At 41.0% G+C, this 21196-nt stretch overlaps 1 protein-coding gene across 2 annotated transcripts in view; it reads left to right on the top strand.

Annotated features, from left to right (window-relative positions):
* Positions 1-21196, top strand: part of LOC148023122 (uncharacterized) — an 84599-nt gene that overhangs the window by 15263 nt on the left and 48140 nt on the right. For both annotated transcript variants that reach the window (XM_087696117.1, XM_087696118.1), the window contains one exon: positions 20722-20923. In XM_087696117.1, coding sequence (XP_087552243.1) covers positions 20750-20923 — 174 coding nt within the window. In that variant the 5' untranslated portion in view covers positions 20722-20749. The remainder of the gene's footprint in view (positions 1-20721; positions 20924-21196) is intronic.

Here is a 21196-nt window from a genome sequence, read left to right as displayed (position 1 = left end):
TAAATCTTGCAGATTTGTTTACGAAGGCGCTTCCCCAGGCTCTTCTTCGGCAACATTCCAGATCCCTCAGTCTTCTGCCCTGTCTAGGATCTGAGAGGGGGTGTTAGAGAGTCATTCCCTGTACAGCCGTGGGCATAGTAGTATGGCAGCAGTGCAGTCGCAGAGGATGCCACATTAGCTGGTCGGACAGGATGCCACGTGGCACAGTTTGCTATAGTCAGCCAGCTTTCTGCTAGGAATTTCCTATTTTTTGGCTATTTATAGCCAGTTCGTCGCACACTCCAGCATTCATTATTTCAGATTCTGATCTTGAGATCTGTTGGCTGAGATAGACTGTGCTCGGGCTGACGGAGATCGAGGTCATCAAGTTGGAGACATACCCAGATATTTCCTCTGCCCCCTTGCGTATTTCTGCACTCTTATATAGCATACTACACTGCAGATTTTTTGCGTTTACATTATCTCCTTTTCTCTCTCTCTTCTTTGTGTTCACTCTCTCTCAGTCTTTGTTCTACGCTTCCGCATCGCTGCACTCTGACATGGTGACACTAGGATTGGCATCAATTAATTAATTAATACCAATTTCAAGGTTGGTAAGTACTCATGATCACTTGAGTAATAAATCTATCCAACCAATTTAATTGTTGGCTAGTAAAAATATTTTTATTAGTATTAGATAATTACTAAAATTTAATATTCTGAAAATTAATTTAATAAACTAGAAGATTGGATTTGAAAGGTTGTCACTTGGTAAAACTTGCCCATGCAAGTAAGAAAGGCTGGTTGGAGGATGGAAGAGAGAGGGAGAATTCATTCTAAATGTGGGAGATTAGAGGAGAGGCTATTGGAACAGTTTGCCAGGCTATTGGGAGCATTTTGCAGCCTTTTGAAGCACTATAGCTATAGGCGACAACATCTACTCTCCTTGTTGGAATACACGCTGTGGACATAAGTGGACATAAGGCGTATAACCAACTTGTTTTATATCAATTGCTACCAAGACATATTGGCTCAATGATTCAAATTAATTTGAAGACATATTGGCTCAATGATTCAAATTAATTTGATATTCATATACTTTGAAAGGTGATTTGTATTATTTGAGTGTTTCAAAATATAATTAATTGTTCATCTTTCTATTTAAGGGTGGCCGATGGCCAAAACGCCCTATAATTATACTTGGATTTTCATTGATGAGATGTCGAAGAAAAACTAAAAGTTTAGTCGGGCAGTCAGATTGACCAGAAAGCTTAGATGACTAAGACTTTCACATTTATCTTTCTATTTAAGGGTGGCCAATGGCCAAAACGCCCTATAATTATACTTGGATTGTCATTGATGAGATGCCCAAGAAAAATTAAAAGTTTAGTTGGGCGGTGAGATTGACCAGAAAGCTTAGATGACTAATACTTTTACATTTAGACAGTCACATTGACTGGAGATCCATATAATGAGCAGTTTCAAAAAGTGAAACGAGATACTCATGTTCAAAGAAACAAACCATGAACTTGTGAATCTATATAATGAAGCTTTTCAGAATCTAAATTTGGCAAAGCCTAAAATTTAGGAGGGTACTATTTTTAAAAGTTGCTAAAAGGAAAATTTTGTTCTCATCAAAGGTTTCAAAATTTTGCAGGGAACAATTTTGTCTTCAATAACTATCTCAAACTCTCAACCATTTGAGAGATTTTTAGAATAGAAGGTTTGAATACTTCTTTCTCTAGAAAAGCGATATGTGGCATTTAGAATAGGACGTGTCATTTTTAAGAGACAAGTGTCTCTATACTTGTCATTTCTAGCCTCTACTTTTCACTTTTGAGTATCCAAGCCTCACACCTATATATTAGAGGTCTCTTTTTTATTTCGAATAAGCTCTTATACTAAAAATTTTAACCACATGCTTTGTACTCTCCTATCCATCTCTTATCCAAGAAGCACTTTCTACTTAGCTTGAGCTAATCCAAGCACTGAAGAAGAAAATAAGCATGTTGCTTGAAGTATGTAGAAATTAGGGGTTAAAAAATCCTAAATTTTAAAATTGCAACAAATCAATCATTCTACATATGGTTTAGGCACTTGGTGCTCATGGTTTATTTCAATAAGATTCCTAGAAAGGGGGAGGGGTGGGTTCCCTTCTCATTGTGATGTCAGCTCTTTCTCTCTCTCTCTCTCTCTCTCTCTCTCTCTCTCTCCCTTCTAATTTTCATGTGAATAATTGATTGAGTTGGGTAAGTTCAAAGTATTGTCATCCTCATGTTCTTCCCTGCGCTTACATTGGTATTAGATCAAGGACTTTTATACAATAATTTTTCTAGGGTGACAAGATCTTTGGGTTCAACTTTCTCACTATGTCAAGAGGTGAAAATGAGAATTTTGGTGAATAATCAGAAGGCTTCCAACACTCTGTATCTATATGCTTCTTTGATTATGAGAAGATACAAAGATACAAGGAGCTAGAAGCTAATCCAAAAATTCAAGCTTTGATGGAGAGAGGGGTTAAAGTACGGGCTAAGACGAAGGTCTTTGAAGATTTTCTTATCGAGAAGGCTCTTGAGAGAAATGATATTATGGTTACGAAGGTCTATCTTAGAGTAAAAGGAATCAATGTCAATGATGCAACTAAGTCTATGAAAGGTGACATGTCACCTATCATTTGAGGATTCATTCTAGTGGTAACTCTGAAGTGTCATTATATACAAGTTGTTTTCTCTTATCCCAAGAAACCATCCATGGCGAAGAGCAAGGAGAAAGTCAAAGAACCAGTTATTTCCATAGTAGCTAAATCTCCAAAGATGCTTTTAGCGAAGGAAAACGATGCTAAAAGAGACTTCCAGCTTGGAGAGAGGAGCATCAAATTTGATGTTTCCTATGGTAAGAGAGATTCTAAAAAAGGTGCGTCTTTTACTAAACAATTTCATGTTGCTTTTGGTAGTGAAGATTACACAGAAAAATAAACTTTAGGATGGTTAAAATGCATATGAAGGATTCTGCTTTAACTTGCTAGCTCAAAGTTATTCAAGAGGAAAAGGAACCCAATTCTTGGAAAGAGTATAAGGAGATGTTCAACAAGAGGTTTTTGCCTTCATCCTTTGAAGCCAACGTGTAACAAGAATGGAATGACTTGAAGCAAAACCACGGAGACGATGTTGAAACACATATTAACATGTTTGCAGCTGTTCTCTTAAATTTACATATCTTAATGAAGTTCCTTTTAATATGGAGATGAGAAAGTTTATCCTTGGATTATATCTGATGATATAGCGAGTTGTCAAGATGATAAAGCTTGATACTTTGAAAGTAGCCCAAGATGTGGCTCTAGAAGCTGAAGGATTGCATATGCCATGGATGCTTGGTAAAGCCTCAAAAGAAGAACCACAAAGGAAGAAGACCAAGATGTTTGACCAAAAGAAGTCAGATTAACGAGAGCCAAAGCATAAGGATGGAGGTGCACCACCTTTGCCATCCAAAAAAGAAGCAAACATATCAGTAGCTAGCAGAATATACAAGAGAAGGAAGATATTTCACTTGTGGTGAAAAGGGACACATGGTTGATGAATGTTCTAATAAAGCAAAAAAGAAAAACTAGCCCCAAAAGACACCCCAAGCGAATATTGTATCTAAGGAATCCTTGCAATAGAATGAAACTTTGTCAGAGAAAAGGAATCTTTTTATGGCTTGGGATAAGATTGCTAATCAATCTGTTCTCATTCATTTTGATATAAGGACTATATATCATTATATCCATTCTCGGATTGTTGAAGCTGTGCATCTACTAAAGGTGAGGTTTGGAATACCAAAAATGTTAGATGCTGCTTTTCAAGGAATGGAGTCTAAAGTTATTTCCATTATTGGGAAACTACGAATTGAGATAGGAGATTATGTAGGTTATGAGTATCATGGGAGATCTTGGTCATTGTGATGTTGTATTAGGTATACCTTGGCAGAGAATATTAGATCCAACCATTGATTGGAATCAAAATAAGTTTAGATTCCCTTTTAAGCGTAAAAATGTATCTTTTGATGTGAGAGTAGAATAAAACTCTATTTCCATCTTATTCCATGTACAAATTTGTAAAGCAATGAAAAAGTCTATTTTCTTGTACTTGATTTTTGTCAAAGATTCTAACAAAGAGTTTGGAATTAAAGAGTCCATCTTAGATATGAACAAGAAGTGAATGAGTTTCTTAAAGAAGTACAAAGATTGTTTTGCAGACACTTTACTTGGAGTTACCACTAGAGAGACCAAAAAATCATCACATTGATCTCATTCTTGGATGCTTACCTCCAAACAGACCACTTTTTCGTGTGAGTCCAATACAACAAGAGGGGATTATGAAGTAAGTGAATGAGTTCCTGAAGATGGGTCTAGTAAGACCTAGTTCCTCACCTTTTCGCTCTCTAGTTATCTTAGTGTAGAATAAAGATGGATTTTGGCGCATGTGTGTATGGACTATAAGGTCCTCAATGAAATCACAATTCGGAATAGGTTTTCCATTCCAAGGATTAATGATATCTTGGATAGATTGAATGGATCCAAAGTATTCAGTTGGATTGGCTTGAAGAGTGATTGCCATCAGATAAGGATTGCTCTTCATGATATTCATAAAATAGCATTCAGGATAACTTTTAGTTTGTATGAGTTTCTTATGCTACCATTTAGTCTCACCAACGCTCTTGCAACCTTTAATAAAATGGTGGAAAGAATCTTTAGAGCACGTTGGAAGTTTACATGTACTTACTTTGATGATATTTTAATTCATTCAAAAGATGAAAAAGAGCATAAGCAATACTTTAAAATAGTGTTTCAAAAACTCTGCAAATACAAACTTTTATGTGAATGGTAAAAAGAGTGAGTTTTTCCTAGAAGAGATTCACTACTTGGGCCATATTGTACCTAAAGATGGGATTTAGATGGATTAAAAAAAAAAGTCAAGGCTATTGTAGGATGGCTAGAATTGACTAGTGTTTATGAAGTTCAAAGTTTCTTGGGATTATGCTCTTATTACGGGAGATTCATTAAATAATTTGCAATGGTTGCTAGACAATTGTATGATTTGATGAAGAAAGCAGTGGCATTTTGATTGACCAAATGAGAGAAGGAAGCTTTTGAAGCTCTGAAGTTCTATATCAGCAAGGACGCATTTTGATTATACCTAATTTGTCAAAACATTTCTTTGTGGAATATGATGTTTTAGGAGATTGTATGAAGGGCCCTCATCATTGGAACCTTTAATAGAGGATCCACTTGAAGTAGATGAATAGAAGGAGATACTTTAACCAAAGCAAATAGTCTTTTATATGATTAGAAAATGAGGAAGAAATATTTCTAGAAAATTTCTTTTGAAATTTAAAAATTACTCTGACTATCTAGAAATACTTGCAGCTTATGAAAAAGCTGTAGGATCAGAATTACTTTTAGCAGCGTCTTAAGGACAAGATGGATTTCAAGAGGGAGGGATGTAACCAATATGTTGTATATTAATTGTTACCAAGACACATTGACTCAATGAGTCAAATTAATTTGATGCTTATATACTTTAAAAGGCGTTTTGTATTATTTGAGTGTTTTAAAATATGATTAAATGTTCATCTTTTTATTTAAGGGTGGCCAATGTCCAAAATACCCTATAATTATACTTGGGTCATCATTGATGAGATACCCAAGATAAATTAAAAGTTTAATCAGGCGGTCAGATTGACCAGAAAGCTTAGATGACTAAGACTTTTACACTTGGATAGTCACATTGACTAGAGACCCATATAATGAGTGGTTTCAAAAAGTGAAACTAGAGGCTCATGATCAAAGAAACAAAACATGAACCGGTGAACTTACATAAGGAAGCTCTCTCGGATCTAAATTTGGCAACTTCTAAAATTCAGAAGGTCACTATTTTAGAAAATTACCTAAATGAAATTTTTTTTGGCATCAAAAGCTTCAAAATTCTGCAATAAACAATTTTATCTTTAGCGGCTATCTCAAATTATTAACCATTTGAAAGATTTTGAGTAGAAGGTTTAAAAGCTTCTTTCTCTAGAAAAGCAACACGTGGCATTTAGAATAGAAGACGTGTCATTTTGAAGAGAGAAGTGTTCCTATACTTGCCATTTTCAGCAAACACTTGTAATTTATAGTCTCTACTTTTCACTTTTGAGTACCCAAGCCTTACACTATATATTGGAGGTCTCTTTTTTCATTTCGAATAAGCTTTCATGCTGAAATTTTCAGCCACATGCTTTGTACTCTCCTATCTATCTCTCATCCAAGGAGCAATTTCTACTTAGCTCGATCTAATCTAAGCACTAAAGAAGAAAATCAGCTTGTTGCCTGAAGTATGTAGAAATTAGGGTCTCAAAACCATAATTTTTAGAACTGTAGTAAATCAACAATTTTGTATATGGTTCACGCATTCGGTGTCCATGGTAAGTTCCCCTCTTAATGTGGTGTTGACTCTCTCTCTCTCTCTCTCTCTCAATTTTCATGATGATAATTGATTGAGTTGGTTAAGTTTAAAGTATTGTGATTCTCACGTTTTTCCTTGCGCTTATAAGGCGGCTACATTAGAGCACCCCTTGGCTATAGGCGATAAATTTTTTGGGATTGTCTAGATAGGGTAGGAGATTTTGCCACTTCTTTGTGATAGAAATAGGAAATTTCTCTCTCCCTAGCGTTCTCACTCTCTCTAGCCTATTCTCATTCTTGCTGGAGGTGGAGTTTTTGACTAATCTTTGCTATGAAGCTTAATTTACAGCAGAAATTAGAATTGGACAGCCATCGAGGAAAGGCTGCTAGAAAATTCAAGGCCTAGAGGCTTGAATTTAAGTGATTGAAATTGGGGCAATTTCAAGAGATTCAAGTGCGGTTCAGTCAGTAAACATTTGGGGCTGAATTTGTCACCCAAGGAGCACTATTGAAGGCGCAAACCAAGGGGTAAATTCTTTTGAAGACTTGTTGGTAATTTATGACAGCAAGAGACACTTGGACCAATGAAGGAGATTGAATAATCTTAGTGTATCCATCCATTTGTAATAAAAGAAAAAGAAATATTGCAAGGAGCGTTAGTTTTTGGGGTCAACAAGCTATCCATTGTCCAAGATTAAGTGATAAATTGTGTATTTTAGTTGATGTGCTTTATATGCTTGCTGTAATTATTGCTTAATCAAGTTATTGCCACCCTCTTCGAAGAGGGAGATTGGTTTTGGATGTCCCATGGAGTAGTACTCAAGAGGGTTGCCTTTACAAGCTCATAGCCCTTAGCTCCTTATCTTCATTGACACATGGGCTCTTACAGCACGCATGTTATGGGCACCTTAACTTGGACTCTATTTGACAGGCATCTTGGAAGGGCATGGTTGAGGCTTATCGGACCTTCCTTCCAAAATTCCCTCTTTATGCCCTAGCTGTTTGAGGGGCAATCAACCTTGTGTGCTTTTCCCTAAGGCATCTATCAGGAGGCATCTACACCTTTGGACTTGGTGATAGCAATTATGTGTCTTGCACAATCATCTCTTGCTTGTGTCTATTTGTTTGTCATATCATTTGTTTTAACCGAGGAGATGGCTTTGTTTAGAGTATGCATTCTGTTTTCAGTTTGTTTTAGGTGTGTTCACACTAGTGCCTAATGGTCTTTTCTAGCTTTTGCATTTCTTTCCTAGTGGCTAGAGGGTGTGTTTACACTAGATAGAGGGTGACCAACATTATTATGTAGCGGTCAGCATTTTATGAGCCGTTTGTATTATCTTATCCCAAATAGGTCAACTTTTTGGGCACATTATAACAATACTTGGCTAGATTTTAGGGTGTATAGCTACTTATAGCTCACTCCTCAATTGGCTGGTCATCATTCCTTTGCAAAACTTTAACACACTTCGACATTGGGACACTCCTTTGTTTTTTGGTGTTCCATCACTAGACTAATTTGGTGGCCTCATTGATGCCTTGGGCTTTGTGCAAAGATTGATTAGTCCATATTGTATTCAGCTTTCTTGGAGAGTTTAGTGCAGATTTTCTTTTTTCTTCCATTGTCTCTCCTGTTCATATTCTTCTTTTGTTGTGCACTCTTATAGTCGGTTGATATTGACTTATGTGGCCCTATGTGTATGACCTCCTTAGAGATACCTCATGCCATTGGTTGACAACTTCTTCAAATATGGTTGGGCTTATTTTTTGGAGTCAAAATTAGAGGCTTATTCCCAAAATTTGTGAGTGGTAGACTTCCATGGAGAAGTTATGTGACTTCAGGGTTTGAGGAATACAAGCCAATTTTGGAGGAGAGTTTTCCCCTAATTAATTTGACAAGTTGTATATGCAACATGGGATATGGATGGAGTTCTCTAATACTAATACACCATTTGAAAATGGTACTATGGAGTGACAAAATTGGACCTCGTTGAAGGTAGCCCCTTCTACACTTGAACATTGAGGGTTATCACATATTCTTTGGGCTGAAGTTGTGTCTATTATGATTTATGTATGTAGTAGGTCCTTGATTGTTGCCTTATAGGATATGACTCCCTATTTGGCTTTCTCCATATAAAAGCCTTCTATTACCCAATTTCGCATCTCTTAATTCGATGCCTATATTCATGTTGACAATAAAACGAGGGGGAAAGTTAATGTAAAATGCAAGCGACATGTATTTGTTGGTTACAGTCACATAATCAAAGGCTACATGCTCTATGATCTCAATTCAAGCAAAGTGTTGGTGAGTCGCGATGTTGTGTTGACTTGGACCTTACTTTCTTCTACAGACACTTCCCTTGGTACTATTACAATAGGTGGCTTTTTTGACCTTTTACTCCACCTAAGACCTTGAGCACATCAGGAGAAGGCAATGTTGCCTCTTCTCCGGATCTTCAACACATCAAGAGAGGTGCAATGTTGTCCCTCCTCATAGGCAAGAGGGGGTTATGATCTAGTGTTTGTGGCATCTCCACCATGTCCATAAGGTGCTCACATTCATTAGTAGAGACCTATTGGTCATATGGCCTATTAGGATAGACATGATGTCATGGGGATGTGGATTCTTAATGCTTAGCTTTGGTATTATTACCTTGTGCACGTGTGAAGTGCAAGTCAGTTAATACACGGTGATAGGTCCAAAACCTAAGTTATGCACTAGGGGACATAGGCAAAACTTGTGATAAGTTATGTTAAAGAGGTACTTGTGGATGCTTGGTGTTAGTTTTGTATTAGAGCATTAGATAGGCCTCAGGAATCACTTGTGATGTCATCTAGGCTAAGTGAAAATTAAACATTTAATGCTAGACTAGGCCAAGTGAAAGTTTATACAACTTTAAAGTTTAAAGGGCTTAGCACATAAAATGTGGATGGGTAGAGGCTGTTAGAATATGTGACAATGCAAAGAGATAGTAGGGTTTGTGGGGGTGGGGTGGGGGGACATAGTGTGTGTACGGCAAATACTAAGAGAGAAGAGAAACTTAGAAAATACAGAAGAATAAGATGATGAAGCATTGAATCATGCTATGTGAAGAAAAGTTGATATAGAAGCCGAGGTTGTGAAGATAATTGCACTATCTTGTTTGAATCAGGCGGCTGCACCTGTAGGGAATTTGCACAGTGAAGGGAGCGAAATGCAGTCCTCCGGATGGTGGGCTATTGAAGTAATCATTGGAAGGTGAAGGATAACTATCAAGGGAACAAAGCACACTACTTTGATGTCGTCAAGGATGAAAAAGATGGTCATTGACGGTCGAGGGAGTGAAGCGCAATCCTCGAACACTATGAGGTGGGCCAGGTAGCAAAACGTGAGATGGAAGATGACAGAAAAAGCTTGGGAGCTGCAGACGCAAGGGGGAGGAACCTACTAACTGCAAACCGCAAATGGAAGGGGCTGCAAACTTAATGCCAGGTGCAAATAAGCTGATGCCAAGGTGAAGAATGTTGACACCAAGCTAGGGATGATGACACTAGGCAGGGGGAAGCCCTCCATGTTGAAAAGCGCAAGTAAAGGTGGAGCCAGAAGGAGAGGGGTGCTGATGCCAAGTAGAGGGATGGCGACGCTAGGTGCAAGGTGCTCCAAACGCAAAGGGTGATGGCGTTTGAGGTTGAGGGAGAAGTTGGCTATGGAGAAGAGCCGCAAGCTACCAACTGCAATGTTCGCAAGAAGGGGTGTGAGGGCAGTGAAAGGGTTGGAGAGAGGAAGGAAGGGTGTCTAATGACGGAAGAAGAGTGGCGAAGAGTATGGGTAATGGTGTGTAAATGAGTGGAGAGGTGGCCTATTTATATGCCTTAAGTGTCTAGGGTGGTGCGTCACTGAGTTGGTGCCCATTGATAAATTGCCTAGAATGAGGGCGCCAGTTCTTTTTGGGACTGTTAGTGCGAAATCCTAACTGAGGTGGATACACGGAAGAAGTGGTTTCTCAACACCCTCTCTTAGACCCAAAAAGAGATCAACAAAGAGAGTGAAGAGTGTTAAGAAGAAGATGTAAAGGATCTCGAAGATCCAACATTTCCACCAGAAAGGTAACTTATAGTAAGGAACAATAGATGGGATGAACTGTAGAACTCGAAACTCAACCTTGGGAGAGAAGCCACTAGCTTCGTAACTCCATGTTGGAAGGAATTCAAATCCCTCATTACCAAGTTGTGGCTAAACCTCCAAGGCCCCGATCTAAGTGGTACCTAAAGATCTTGGGTATCAAGAGGAGAAATGATTGCTTAAAGACAGCCATCCCGAAAGATTAAATGGTGGGTGAAGAACTTCATGATGAGGAGGGACCCGTTGAAGAGTGGAGTTGTAGGGGCCCTCTTTGAAGCCAAAGAAGTAGGAGCCCTTGTGGAGGACAAAGAAAGTTTATCCCCCTGTGAATCCCTCTTTGCGAGAGATAGGGAATCTAAAAACTCATGGATCATGGACTCCAAATCATCTGATGATAATGAAGTATCGCTAGTTGTGCTAAAGGTATTTGGGGTACCAAAGGTGTTGAAGAACTCCCAGAGATGGCCTCTCGAACCTGAATAGTCGAGGGTGGGAAAAGGGGAGGCCCATATAGAGCTGAAGGTAGGCAACATTTGTTGTCTCTCGATGGAGTGGACTGCGGAGCCACAATAATGGAAGGTGTCAAACAACCATTGTCTCTTGAAGGAGTGGATTGCCGAGGAGATGGTAGCCAACAATGATTGTCTCTTGGTGGAGCAGATTGTAGAATGACGGGTTGTCGAGGTGGCATTCTTGAAACCCTACAAGAAGTAGAAACAACCTCTGTAACACATTGTGGTGGTTGCAAGGAGGTTGAGATACCAAGTGATCCTTCTTTGGCTTGAAAGGTCTTAGTGTATATTGAATGCATCTTATTGCCTTGAGCATAAAAATTTGAAAGTTGGTGTAAAATAAACTCTGTGGCTCAAAAGGGAGAGGTGGCACAACGAGTGTATGGTGGTAGACGCATATATTCCGGTGATGTAGGAAGCAAAGCTAAGAAGGGCAAGTGCCATTATTGTAAAAAGCGAAGTCATTATATCACAGAATGCAGGTAGTGCATTGTCGAGGAGAAAAGGAAAGAGTCTGGGATATCTGTTTTAGATGCACCTTTTGCTTCTACTGCTACAAAGTCTGCATCTTTTGTCATTGACCGTGACTATTGTTTTATACTTGCAATTATGATTCTTCTTGGAAAAATAGAGCATTTAGCTCTATTGAGGATGCTAGTACTTGGTTTTTTGACAATGGTGCTTCTAAGCACATTACATCTTGCAGGGATTTGTTTATATTTGTTGTTGTAGCTCCTATTGGCAAATTAGTACAATGTGCCAACAATGCATCTTATCCTATTAGAGGCGTTGGAGAGATTGTTTTGAAAGCCATTGATGGCTCTACTTTCCATTTGCATGATGCTTTATATGTGCTAGGGATAAAGAAGAATTTGTTGTTCCATTTCTTCTTTAGCAAAATGTGGAATGTAGGTCACTTTTGATGATGACAAATGCATGGTCAGGAATAAAGAGTTCTTGACTTTGGTGCTCATTGGCACATTATGTCATGACCTTTATGAGTTAGATACTCACTCTGTTAATCAATAAGTTTATTTGGCATCTACTCTTACCCTGGCTATGTCACAGGTAGAGTTACAGCATGCTCGTATGGAGCATGTGAATTATGGCAGTCTAATGCTTATGTAGTATACTTAGATGTTGGAAGGCTTACCTCTCTTGGAGAGACCTCCTGAGCACATTTATGAGGGATGCATTTTGAGAAAAATGCATCGGTTTTCTTTCCCTCATGATGTTGCTTTGAGAGCTAAGACTAGGTTGCAGATTGTGCATTTAGATATGTGGACCCATGCAGACAAAGTCATTGGGTGGATGTTTTTAGTTCGTTGCCTACATTTATGACTTTACATGTTTTTGTTGGGTTTTTTCATTGATTAAAAAATCTGAAGTTTATGATGCATTTTTGGCTTTTATGGCACTTGTGGAAAATCCATTGGGCTGTAAGATTAAGACTCTCCATTCGGCGGACCGACGGGGGAATATATGTCTTCATTGCTGAATTCCTTTCTAAAGCAAAAAGGTATTGCACATCAGTTTACTACTGCATAGACTCCATAGTAGAATGGGGTTGCAAAAATGAAGAATCAGTCACTCATGGAGATGGCTAGATGTATGCTGAAAGCTAAGAAATTGCCACATGTTTTTTTGGATGGGAGCAGTTATGTGTGCTTGTCATGTTTTGAATAGGTGCCCTACTAAAGCATTGAAAAATATTACGCCTTTTGAGGCTTGGAACAACCATAAACCTTTAGTTGGTCACTTTCGTACCTTTGGATGTCTTGCATATGCTTATATTTCCAAAGTGTTGAGAAAAAAGTTGGACAATAAGGTTGTCAAATGTATATTTGTGGGGTATAGTAGTGAAAGCAAAGGGTATAGATTGTATGATCCTGTTTCCAAGAAAGTTTTTGCTAGTAGAGATGTGATTTTTGATGAAAAATCAAAATTATCTCTTGTTGATTATGACACATCAGGTTGTAAAAGATGTGTTGGAGGGCTGTTGCCCATTTTTTTTGATGATACAACTAGAGCTCCATTAAATGAACAAAATGTTCAGCCAGCTGCTCCATTAAATAATGTAGAAATTCAGTCTATGGATGCTCAGTATATTCAACAAGATGTTGAACAACAGGTTTAACAAGAGCATGTACATAATCAAGAAGCTAGGCACATACCTAGATCGTATTTGTAGACTATGCAAGATAGTCATTTGAATGCTCCTCTTGCTGGTCGTACTCAAAGACAAACACGTATGCATGATTATGCTAATGCTATGGAGTTTGCTATAGTAGCAAACACACATGACGATGATGAACCTAGTTCTTTTGAGGATGCACAACAGAGTGTGCATTGGATGGTAGCAATGCAAGCTGAATATGATTCTATCATGAAGGATCAAACATGTGATTTAGTTATATTGCTTGTTGGAAAGAAAGCCATTGGTACTATAGGGTTTACAAGTTGAAACGAAAAGTGGATGGATTCATTGATAAGTACAAAGCTAGGCTTGTGGCAAAAGGCTATGTGCAAAAGAAAGGCATTGATTACGAGGAGACATTTGCTCCTACATCCTGTATGATCACTATCAAGTGTATGGTTGCATTGGCTGCAACTCAAAATCGAAAGTGATACTGTGAGAGTGCGCAACGGAAGAGGAAATACGAACATGGAGGGAGAGAGAGAGATAAAGCAGAAAATAAGGAAGAGAAATCTGCAAGAAGACAACTGACCAAGTGGGGAGGGGGGCTGTCAATAAATAGGCAACGGACAAACCCTAACCCTAACCCTAAAATGGGCGCAAACCCTAAAATGGGCGCAAACCCTAAAAGTGCCCTAAAATGGGCGCCCCACAACAGTGACCAAAAAGTGGCCGGGCAGCCAGTGGCTGCCCACTAAAAGAGGCCAAAAAGAAATACACAACCTAAGACAGCCAGTCGAGAGTGACTAGCCTTCCCCATCATAACACATGACAGACATGTCAGAGCTCCTAATGTCCTCGTCTGACTCAGACTGAGGCTCACAGGCAGGAGATGACAAGGCATGACAAACATGACTGCTAACACCCCCTCTCAGATCCTGGATGTGGCTGAAGGCCGAAGAAGAAATGGATCCGGGGATGGCAAGAGGAATGCCAATGTCGATGAAGTCCGTCGAAGTAGACTGCCGCTGAAGGAGCTCCTCACGATCCTGGAAAGCCCCCTCTAAAACACTAGGGGCCAGGGAATCCACAGCCGCATCACCGAGATCGTCCCCCGCTGAAAGGGATGGGGGGTACGAGGGAACCACCGGAGGAGAGGGTGGGGGATGGGAAGGAACCTGTGGAATAGAAGGTGCACAAGCGGGAATGGGTGTAGCAATAGACTGCCTCGGAGGACCCTGCATCAAAGAAGGGGAATGGAGCCTGTAAAGCCCGCTCTCCTGCCAACCTGTAGATAAGACAGCTCCTGTAAGAGAATCCTCAATAACAACGGCAAGCTCGGTGAAGATCACTCGTGTGCCAAGCCTCGTAAGGCCATAAACTGAGAGGAGGGGAAGGCCCAAATCCGGAACATGTAGGGCCTGTGAAAAGAAGCTCGTAGGTCGGTCTGTAAACAAAGGCAATGTGCCAACACCAGTAATAGGCACCGATATAATGTCACCAACAGTGACTGAACCCTCTGATGGACGAAGATCCTGTAACAAATCACCTCGGGGAGTCATATGACTCGAAGCACCACTGTCCACTAACCAAGGCTGCGCAGAAGACACTGCAGCCACGGAAGAAGGATCCTCCTCCAAAGCATGGATATGAAGGAACACTGACTCATGGGTAACAGCGGGTGTAGAGATAGAAGAAGGCTCCGATGTAGATCCATCCTTCGCTCCTGGACGAAGGTGAGGGTACTTCTTCCAGCATTTCTCCTCGGGATGTGTCCCTTTCCCACAGTGTGGGCACTTCGGTCTCTCTGAATCCTAGTCAGAGCCTGAAGAACTGTCCTTCTTCTTAGCCTTTGACTTCTTCTTCTTCTTCTGTCCTCCCAAACCTGCAACAAAGGCTCTAGTGGAGTCGGATCCACTAGCACTGACCTCTCTGAGTCGCTCGTCATGCTCCAAGACAAGCGGGGATAGCTCCTCCCATAGAAGCTTCGCACGGGTCCTCGATGTAAGAAGGCTGGTGTAGAAGACATTAAACCGAGGCGATGGCAGTTGAGTCAAAAGAATCATAGCCATGTCTTCAGAAGATATCGTCCGACCAAGGGATGCAAGCTCATCCCTCATATCCTGTAATCTGTTGATGTGGTCCTTCATGGAAGGACTATCATCAATAGCGAGCATCCGCAACTTCTTTTCGAGAGATATCCGGTGGGCAAACGTCTTCTGCTGATAGAGAGACGCTAGCTTCTGCCACACGTCCGCTGCAGTCTTCAACCTGTGAACATGAACAAGGACAGAATCCTGCAAACTCAGAAAGAGGAAAGATCGGGCTCTAGAATTGAGCCGATCCCATAAGGCTGCATGATCCATAGATGTCCCATCTGAGGGATCCACCATAGGCCAGGGAATAGGAATAGAAACAAGCTCCCAAAGATCGAAGGAGTCCAAGATACACTCCACCTTGCAGGACCATAGAGAAAAGTTGGAGCCATCCAACCGGTCCTCTTTGGGCAGCTGAGGAAGTACGGGTACCTGTACAGGGGGTACCAAAGGCTGCATCTTCGGCCCACTGGAAGGGGATCGCCGAGATACATGAATAGAAGGGGGACGTGAAAGAGGAATAGACTCCGGACGACGGTCCTCGTGATAGAAATCACGCCTCCGTTCAGATGAATGTCGAGACAAAAGCTCATCATCTGAGTCATCAAAACCTGTAAACTGATGAGAAGACATCTTCCAATCTGCAAACACCAAAACACAACAAGGGAAGGTTGCCGGTGCCGAAACACAAACACCAGAAGCTCCTGAGCTGGCCGCCTTGCACAGAACGCAAGGATGATGTCAAACGCAAATGCTGACGATGCAATTACCACAGAAAAACAGCCGCCTGCCTGAAAACGCAGCCTGGGAATAAGTCGCCAGCAGGAAAAGAGCCGCCGGACGATGGAACAACAGCCAGAACAGCAAGGCGCAGGCTGGAAGGGTGTCGCCCAGCTGGAGGAGGGCCGCCCAGGCTGAAAACGCAAGCAGGAAGAGGTTGGTGATGACGTGGCAGCCATTGGAGAAGGCGCCAGCAGCAAACGCAAATATGTTGACACCAAAACAGGCCGCCTTGATCAAGGAGATGGTGCAGAAGGTGACGCCTCAGCTGTTGGAGATGTCTTGACCAGCAAACGCAAAGTTGTGGGTGTTCTCCCGCGTAAAACTCAGCTCCGTGTACTCTCCTTCGGCTCTGATACCATGTGAGAGTGCGCAACGGAAGAGGAAATACGAACACGGAGGGAGAGAGAGAGAGAAAGCAGAAAATAAGGAAGAGAAATCTGCAAGAAGACAACTGACCAAGTGGGGAGGGGGGCTGCCAATAAATACGCAACGGACAAACCCTAACCCTAACCCTAAAATGGGCGCAAACCCTAAAATGGGCGCAAACCCTAAAAGTGCCCTAAAATGGGCGCCCCACAACAGTGACCAAAAAGTGGCTGAGCAGCCAGTGGCTGCCCACTAAAAGAGGCCAAAAAGAAATACACAACCTAAGACAGCCAGTCGAGAGTGACTAGCCTCCCCCATCATAACACATGACAGACATGTCAGAGCTCCTAATGTCCTCGTCTGACTCAGACTGAGGCTCACAGGCAGGAGATGATAAGGCATGACAAACATGACTGCTAACAGATACATCGAGTGTGATCCCTTGGCGCGTAATGGTCAATGAGATGACTCCAACATTGAGATGCAAGGGGAAAATGTTGTAATTGAGAGTGGAAATCAGGAAGTAGTACTTGCATTAACTCAACATTCACTGTGGCATTGTGGTCTCTCCAGTGACATACGTGATCATGGTGAGTGAATCGAGGGTCCGGCATAGGCTCTAGACCAATGACAAGGTCCCAAAGTCCTTGAGATTCAAGCACTTGTTGCATGAAGTTTGGCCAAGTGATGAAATTCTGACCCATTAAAACAAGTCTTATTTTTGAAGGCATTCTTGGCTGTTACAATAGGAGTGGTAGTGCTAGGAGATGGATAAGTGTACAATGAGGGTAAGGTGGATACGATGGGGGAGTGAAGTACATTTGGAAATTAATCCCAGAGTGCCCACTATGCATATGGGAAGTATGCACAATGAATTTGAATGTGGGTATAGACTCACAAGGCATGGGCATGGCAACCATACGAGGAGCCCATGGTGGAGGGATAGGGACACATGGAGTTGAGGATGGGAATCCGTGCATAGGAGTGGCCCATGGAAAGTGTGATGACACATCATAAGCAGAGGATGGAGATTCTTGTGTCTGATATGTCAAAAGAGGTGTGTGACTAGGGTTAGTGAGGGGAACGCCCATCGCAAATGCTCAAGGGAGAAATGATGTGCCCATTGGTAAAAAGGTGGAGGAAACTATGTTAAAGGGTGACATTCCTTGTAATGAAGCTCCATGGTGCAAAGTGGCTTGAGGATAAGTGGATGGTACAATGTTAAAGGGTGGCATTTTTGGTAATGATGCACTATGTTGTGAAGTGGGAGGAAAGTGTGAGTATGGGATAGAGAATGAGAATGTGCTAGGAGCGGAAATGGAGGTTCCAATTCCCAGTGTGGAGGATGCAAATGTGGAGTAGAAGAGGGTGGGACGGGAGGATTTGAGAAGAGTGGCTTATATGCTCAAATGAAATAGAAGATGTAGATATACTTGATGAAGGATGTGTGCTTCGAGAGCCCCCTCAATTGAAGTTTACATACGAAAGTCATTTGGATGTTACACACCAAAGGGAGAAATAGGAGAGGGTTTTGATTCATACGAGTGAAAGGTGTTGTACGAACCTGACATTGGGTCTGGTTGAGATGATGAAGATGGATCGCTAGTTGTTCCAAATGTCGTATGTTCTTCATGATGAGAGAGGTGGCTAGCCTCACCAACCAGTCTGGATGTAGCAGTAAAGTTGATGGGAGGAGTGTAAGTTCGACTATATGTGATATGCAAGTAGTCCTGAAACTCCTTTGGCATGAGACTGACTTTTGGAACAGGAGAAAACAAAGAAGGTGAAGGTGAAGATGGGGTGTTATCTTTCTCATGGAGTCCATAATGCCTTCTCAAGGCCTGTAGGGATGGAGAAGCGTGATAAGATATCATGGGGTCTTGAGAAGAAGGTGACTGAGACATTTTGATTCAGTTACGAGTCATTCGTGTGCCTTGCATAAAACTTAGCCTCCTCAATATCCGTAGGATACTTTTACAAGAGCACCAACTCTAATACCATGCGAAGAAAATTGTGGAGTAGCTACTAGGGTTTGCATTGAGGAAATAGAGAGTGTACGACCACGAGAGAAACACAATGATGCAGACATAGATGTGCAAAACTCAAACCCTAAAAGAAAAACTCAAAACTCAAACATAGAAACAAGCACAAGTAGAAAGAGAGAGAGAACACAGCTTTGAAGTGAATGAAAACTGTAAATGAATGAAGAGTGTATAGAGTGCCCAAGGGCAGAGCAGTAGTGTCAAAGAGTGACATCCACCGAAGATGGATCCCAAGTATTGTAACCACCAGTTGGAGATGAGAGAGTACTGAATAATGAAGGGCAGCAGATTGGTCACCAAAACATAGTAGTTGGAGGTTAAATCTGATAAAAAGAGCGGTGTAACACCAAAGAAGGCTGAAAACTGATCACCCAAGGTGGAGAACATCAAGAGAAAACATGAGAGGTCTTTGCTGATGTAGGTAGCCTGTTGGATAGCAAAAACGCAGGTACTATAGGAGTCGCCTGGTAGGAGAGATAGTAGCAGTTTGTGGCGTGGCATCAGATGCTGAAAAAGTAGGCTGATTAAGTGCTATGATGGCACTGCAAATGGAGACCTCCAAATAGCAAGGCGATGGTTAGAAACAAGCCACCTAGGTCTTCATAGTGATGGGCTGCAGTCAGTGATGGCTGGATAGCAGATGGTAGATGGCTAATAGTTGAAATTTGCACAGTAGAGTGAGAAACCTGCACAAAAGGATGAAAGTTTGAATGGAAGCAACTTGTCTATTTATAGATGTGGATGGATCCTCCCAAATTAGGGTTTCACAGAAATTCTCTTGAATCGTGTACGGTTTTTTCGTTTTTCATTAAATAAACATGTTTTGGGACTGTTTAGGAGGCTAGTTAGCATGTGATGCATTTCTTAGCTCGACAGCCTCTTATAATCTCTCCACAATATCATCGATTTGAGGAATCCAAAACTGATTCTTTGTCGTGATTTTATTCGAAGCATGATGGTTGATGCATATATGCCATGATCCATCATTTTTTTGGAGCAAAAGCACTGGAGAACAAAAAGGAGATGAGTTGGGCTGAATCGGCCCTTTTCTAATAGCTTATTCACCTAACTTACTATCTCCTCTTGCTGGACTGCATTTATCCCATTGGGTGGCTCATTAGAAGGGCTATCCTAGGGATGATATATATGCCATGATCTTCTAGCCTTTCAGGTCTTGGAAGTGACTGAGAAAGCCAATTAGCATATATTTTCAGAAATGACATGCGATCTTTTTCTAACTTGGACATGTTTTCAACATTTTCATTATCAACCTTATCCTTGGTACAAACCAAGTATGTTGAAAGGCGATTTTTCATTACTTTTGAAATAGTAGCAGTTGTTACAACAGGGAGAGATTCCCCTTTTAACTGTACATCCAAAATGTGGGTCTTGCCCTTATGTTGAATAGTGATCACTTTAGCATGCAAGTCAATCACTCATGCACACGATGACATCATGGCATACCAAGCAAGACATCACAACCCTCAAGCAAAGCAATGAAGTACTCTTCGCTATCCACATATGCTTGAATGTGCAAAAGAAGCTTTCCAATGGGTGGTGTGATAGGCTTTGCATGGTGCTTGCATGCTATTCCAACTTCTCCCATGGGTCCCATCTCATCTTGTATGATGCCTAGACGAGTTAGTTACCATGTCCGTGGAGATAAAGTTAGCTTGTGCCCCATTATCAAAGAAGATTAATGCATGCTGATTTTTGACTTTGTCCCATGCTTTGCATAACTCAGTAGCATCATCATTCGGCTGATCACTAACAACAGCTGGCACCAAACCAATGGATGTCTTGGGCTTCTTTCCCTTGGGATCTCCCTGAATTTCTGTTTTTCCAGCTTGCAGCCTATTAGGATAGTCTTGGCTCCTTAGCCATGTGACCTGATTTAACTGTTCCACTCAATAAATGTCTCACCTTGGGGCATCCATGAATGTATTATATGGTTTATTTAAATTAGTATCTCCACTAGCAAAAAAAGATTGTATGGGCTTAATTAGTTTCAGATGGAGATATATGTGCAAGATTTTGGTATATTTTGATTTGCCCTCATGCATTGGTCATGCTAAATTGTATTGATAATATGCACTTTCACATCTGTCACATCTCAGTTTCTCCTTATCTCATCTCATTTCTCAGTTTTAAAGAGAATGCTTTACAGTTTGAGAGGCTGTGGCATCCTATGCTTCACAGAACATTGTCTCAAGTTGCATATAATTATTGCATCGATATATTAGTTGCAGGACAAGATGAATAATTTTTGAAATTACTTGTTGGTAGCTGCCCTGACTTGCACTCCGGTACGGTCATGGACGCTCTCAAGGCTGCAGGCAATGATGCGGTGCGACAAGGTAATTATGCTGCTGCAATCGATCTGTATGGGCAGGCCATTGCTGCTGCAGATGACACCAAGGTTGATGAGGTGGCAGCATTACACAGCAATTGCTCCTTTGCACACCTCAAGCTTGGCCAGTTGTCACAGGTTTGCAATCTCACTGAATGTGGTTTGAAGCCTCTGGTAGTGTCTGTCGTCACCTCTTATGGCTAGTTCATTCACGGTTTGGTTTATTTCCACAGTAACAGTCATGCTCGTCTGGTCAACAACTAAATTCAAGCATATGATTAAGAATAGTTGTTAGGATACTGTCCTTAGTGATCACAAAAATGTTTGTACAGGTTAGAATTGAGGCTTCATATTTGAACTAGAGTCACTGGTGAAAAATGTATTCAGTGAACTAAGATTATATTGCTTCAG

The sequence above is a fragment of the Lygodium microphyllum genome, chromosome 16 (genome assembly GCF_053477565.2).
Source record: "Lygodium microphyllum isolate KBCC chromosome 16, Lygodium_microphyllum_v1.1.10, whole genome shotgun sequence".
NCBI lineage: Eukaryota > Viridiplantae > Streptophyta > Polypodiopsida > Schizaeales > Lygodiaceae > Lygodium > Lygodium microphyllum.
The sequence above is the reverse complement of the archived record's forward strand: the minus strand, read 5'-3'. Positions and strand labels throughout refer to the sequence as shown.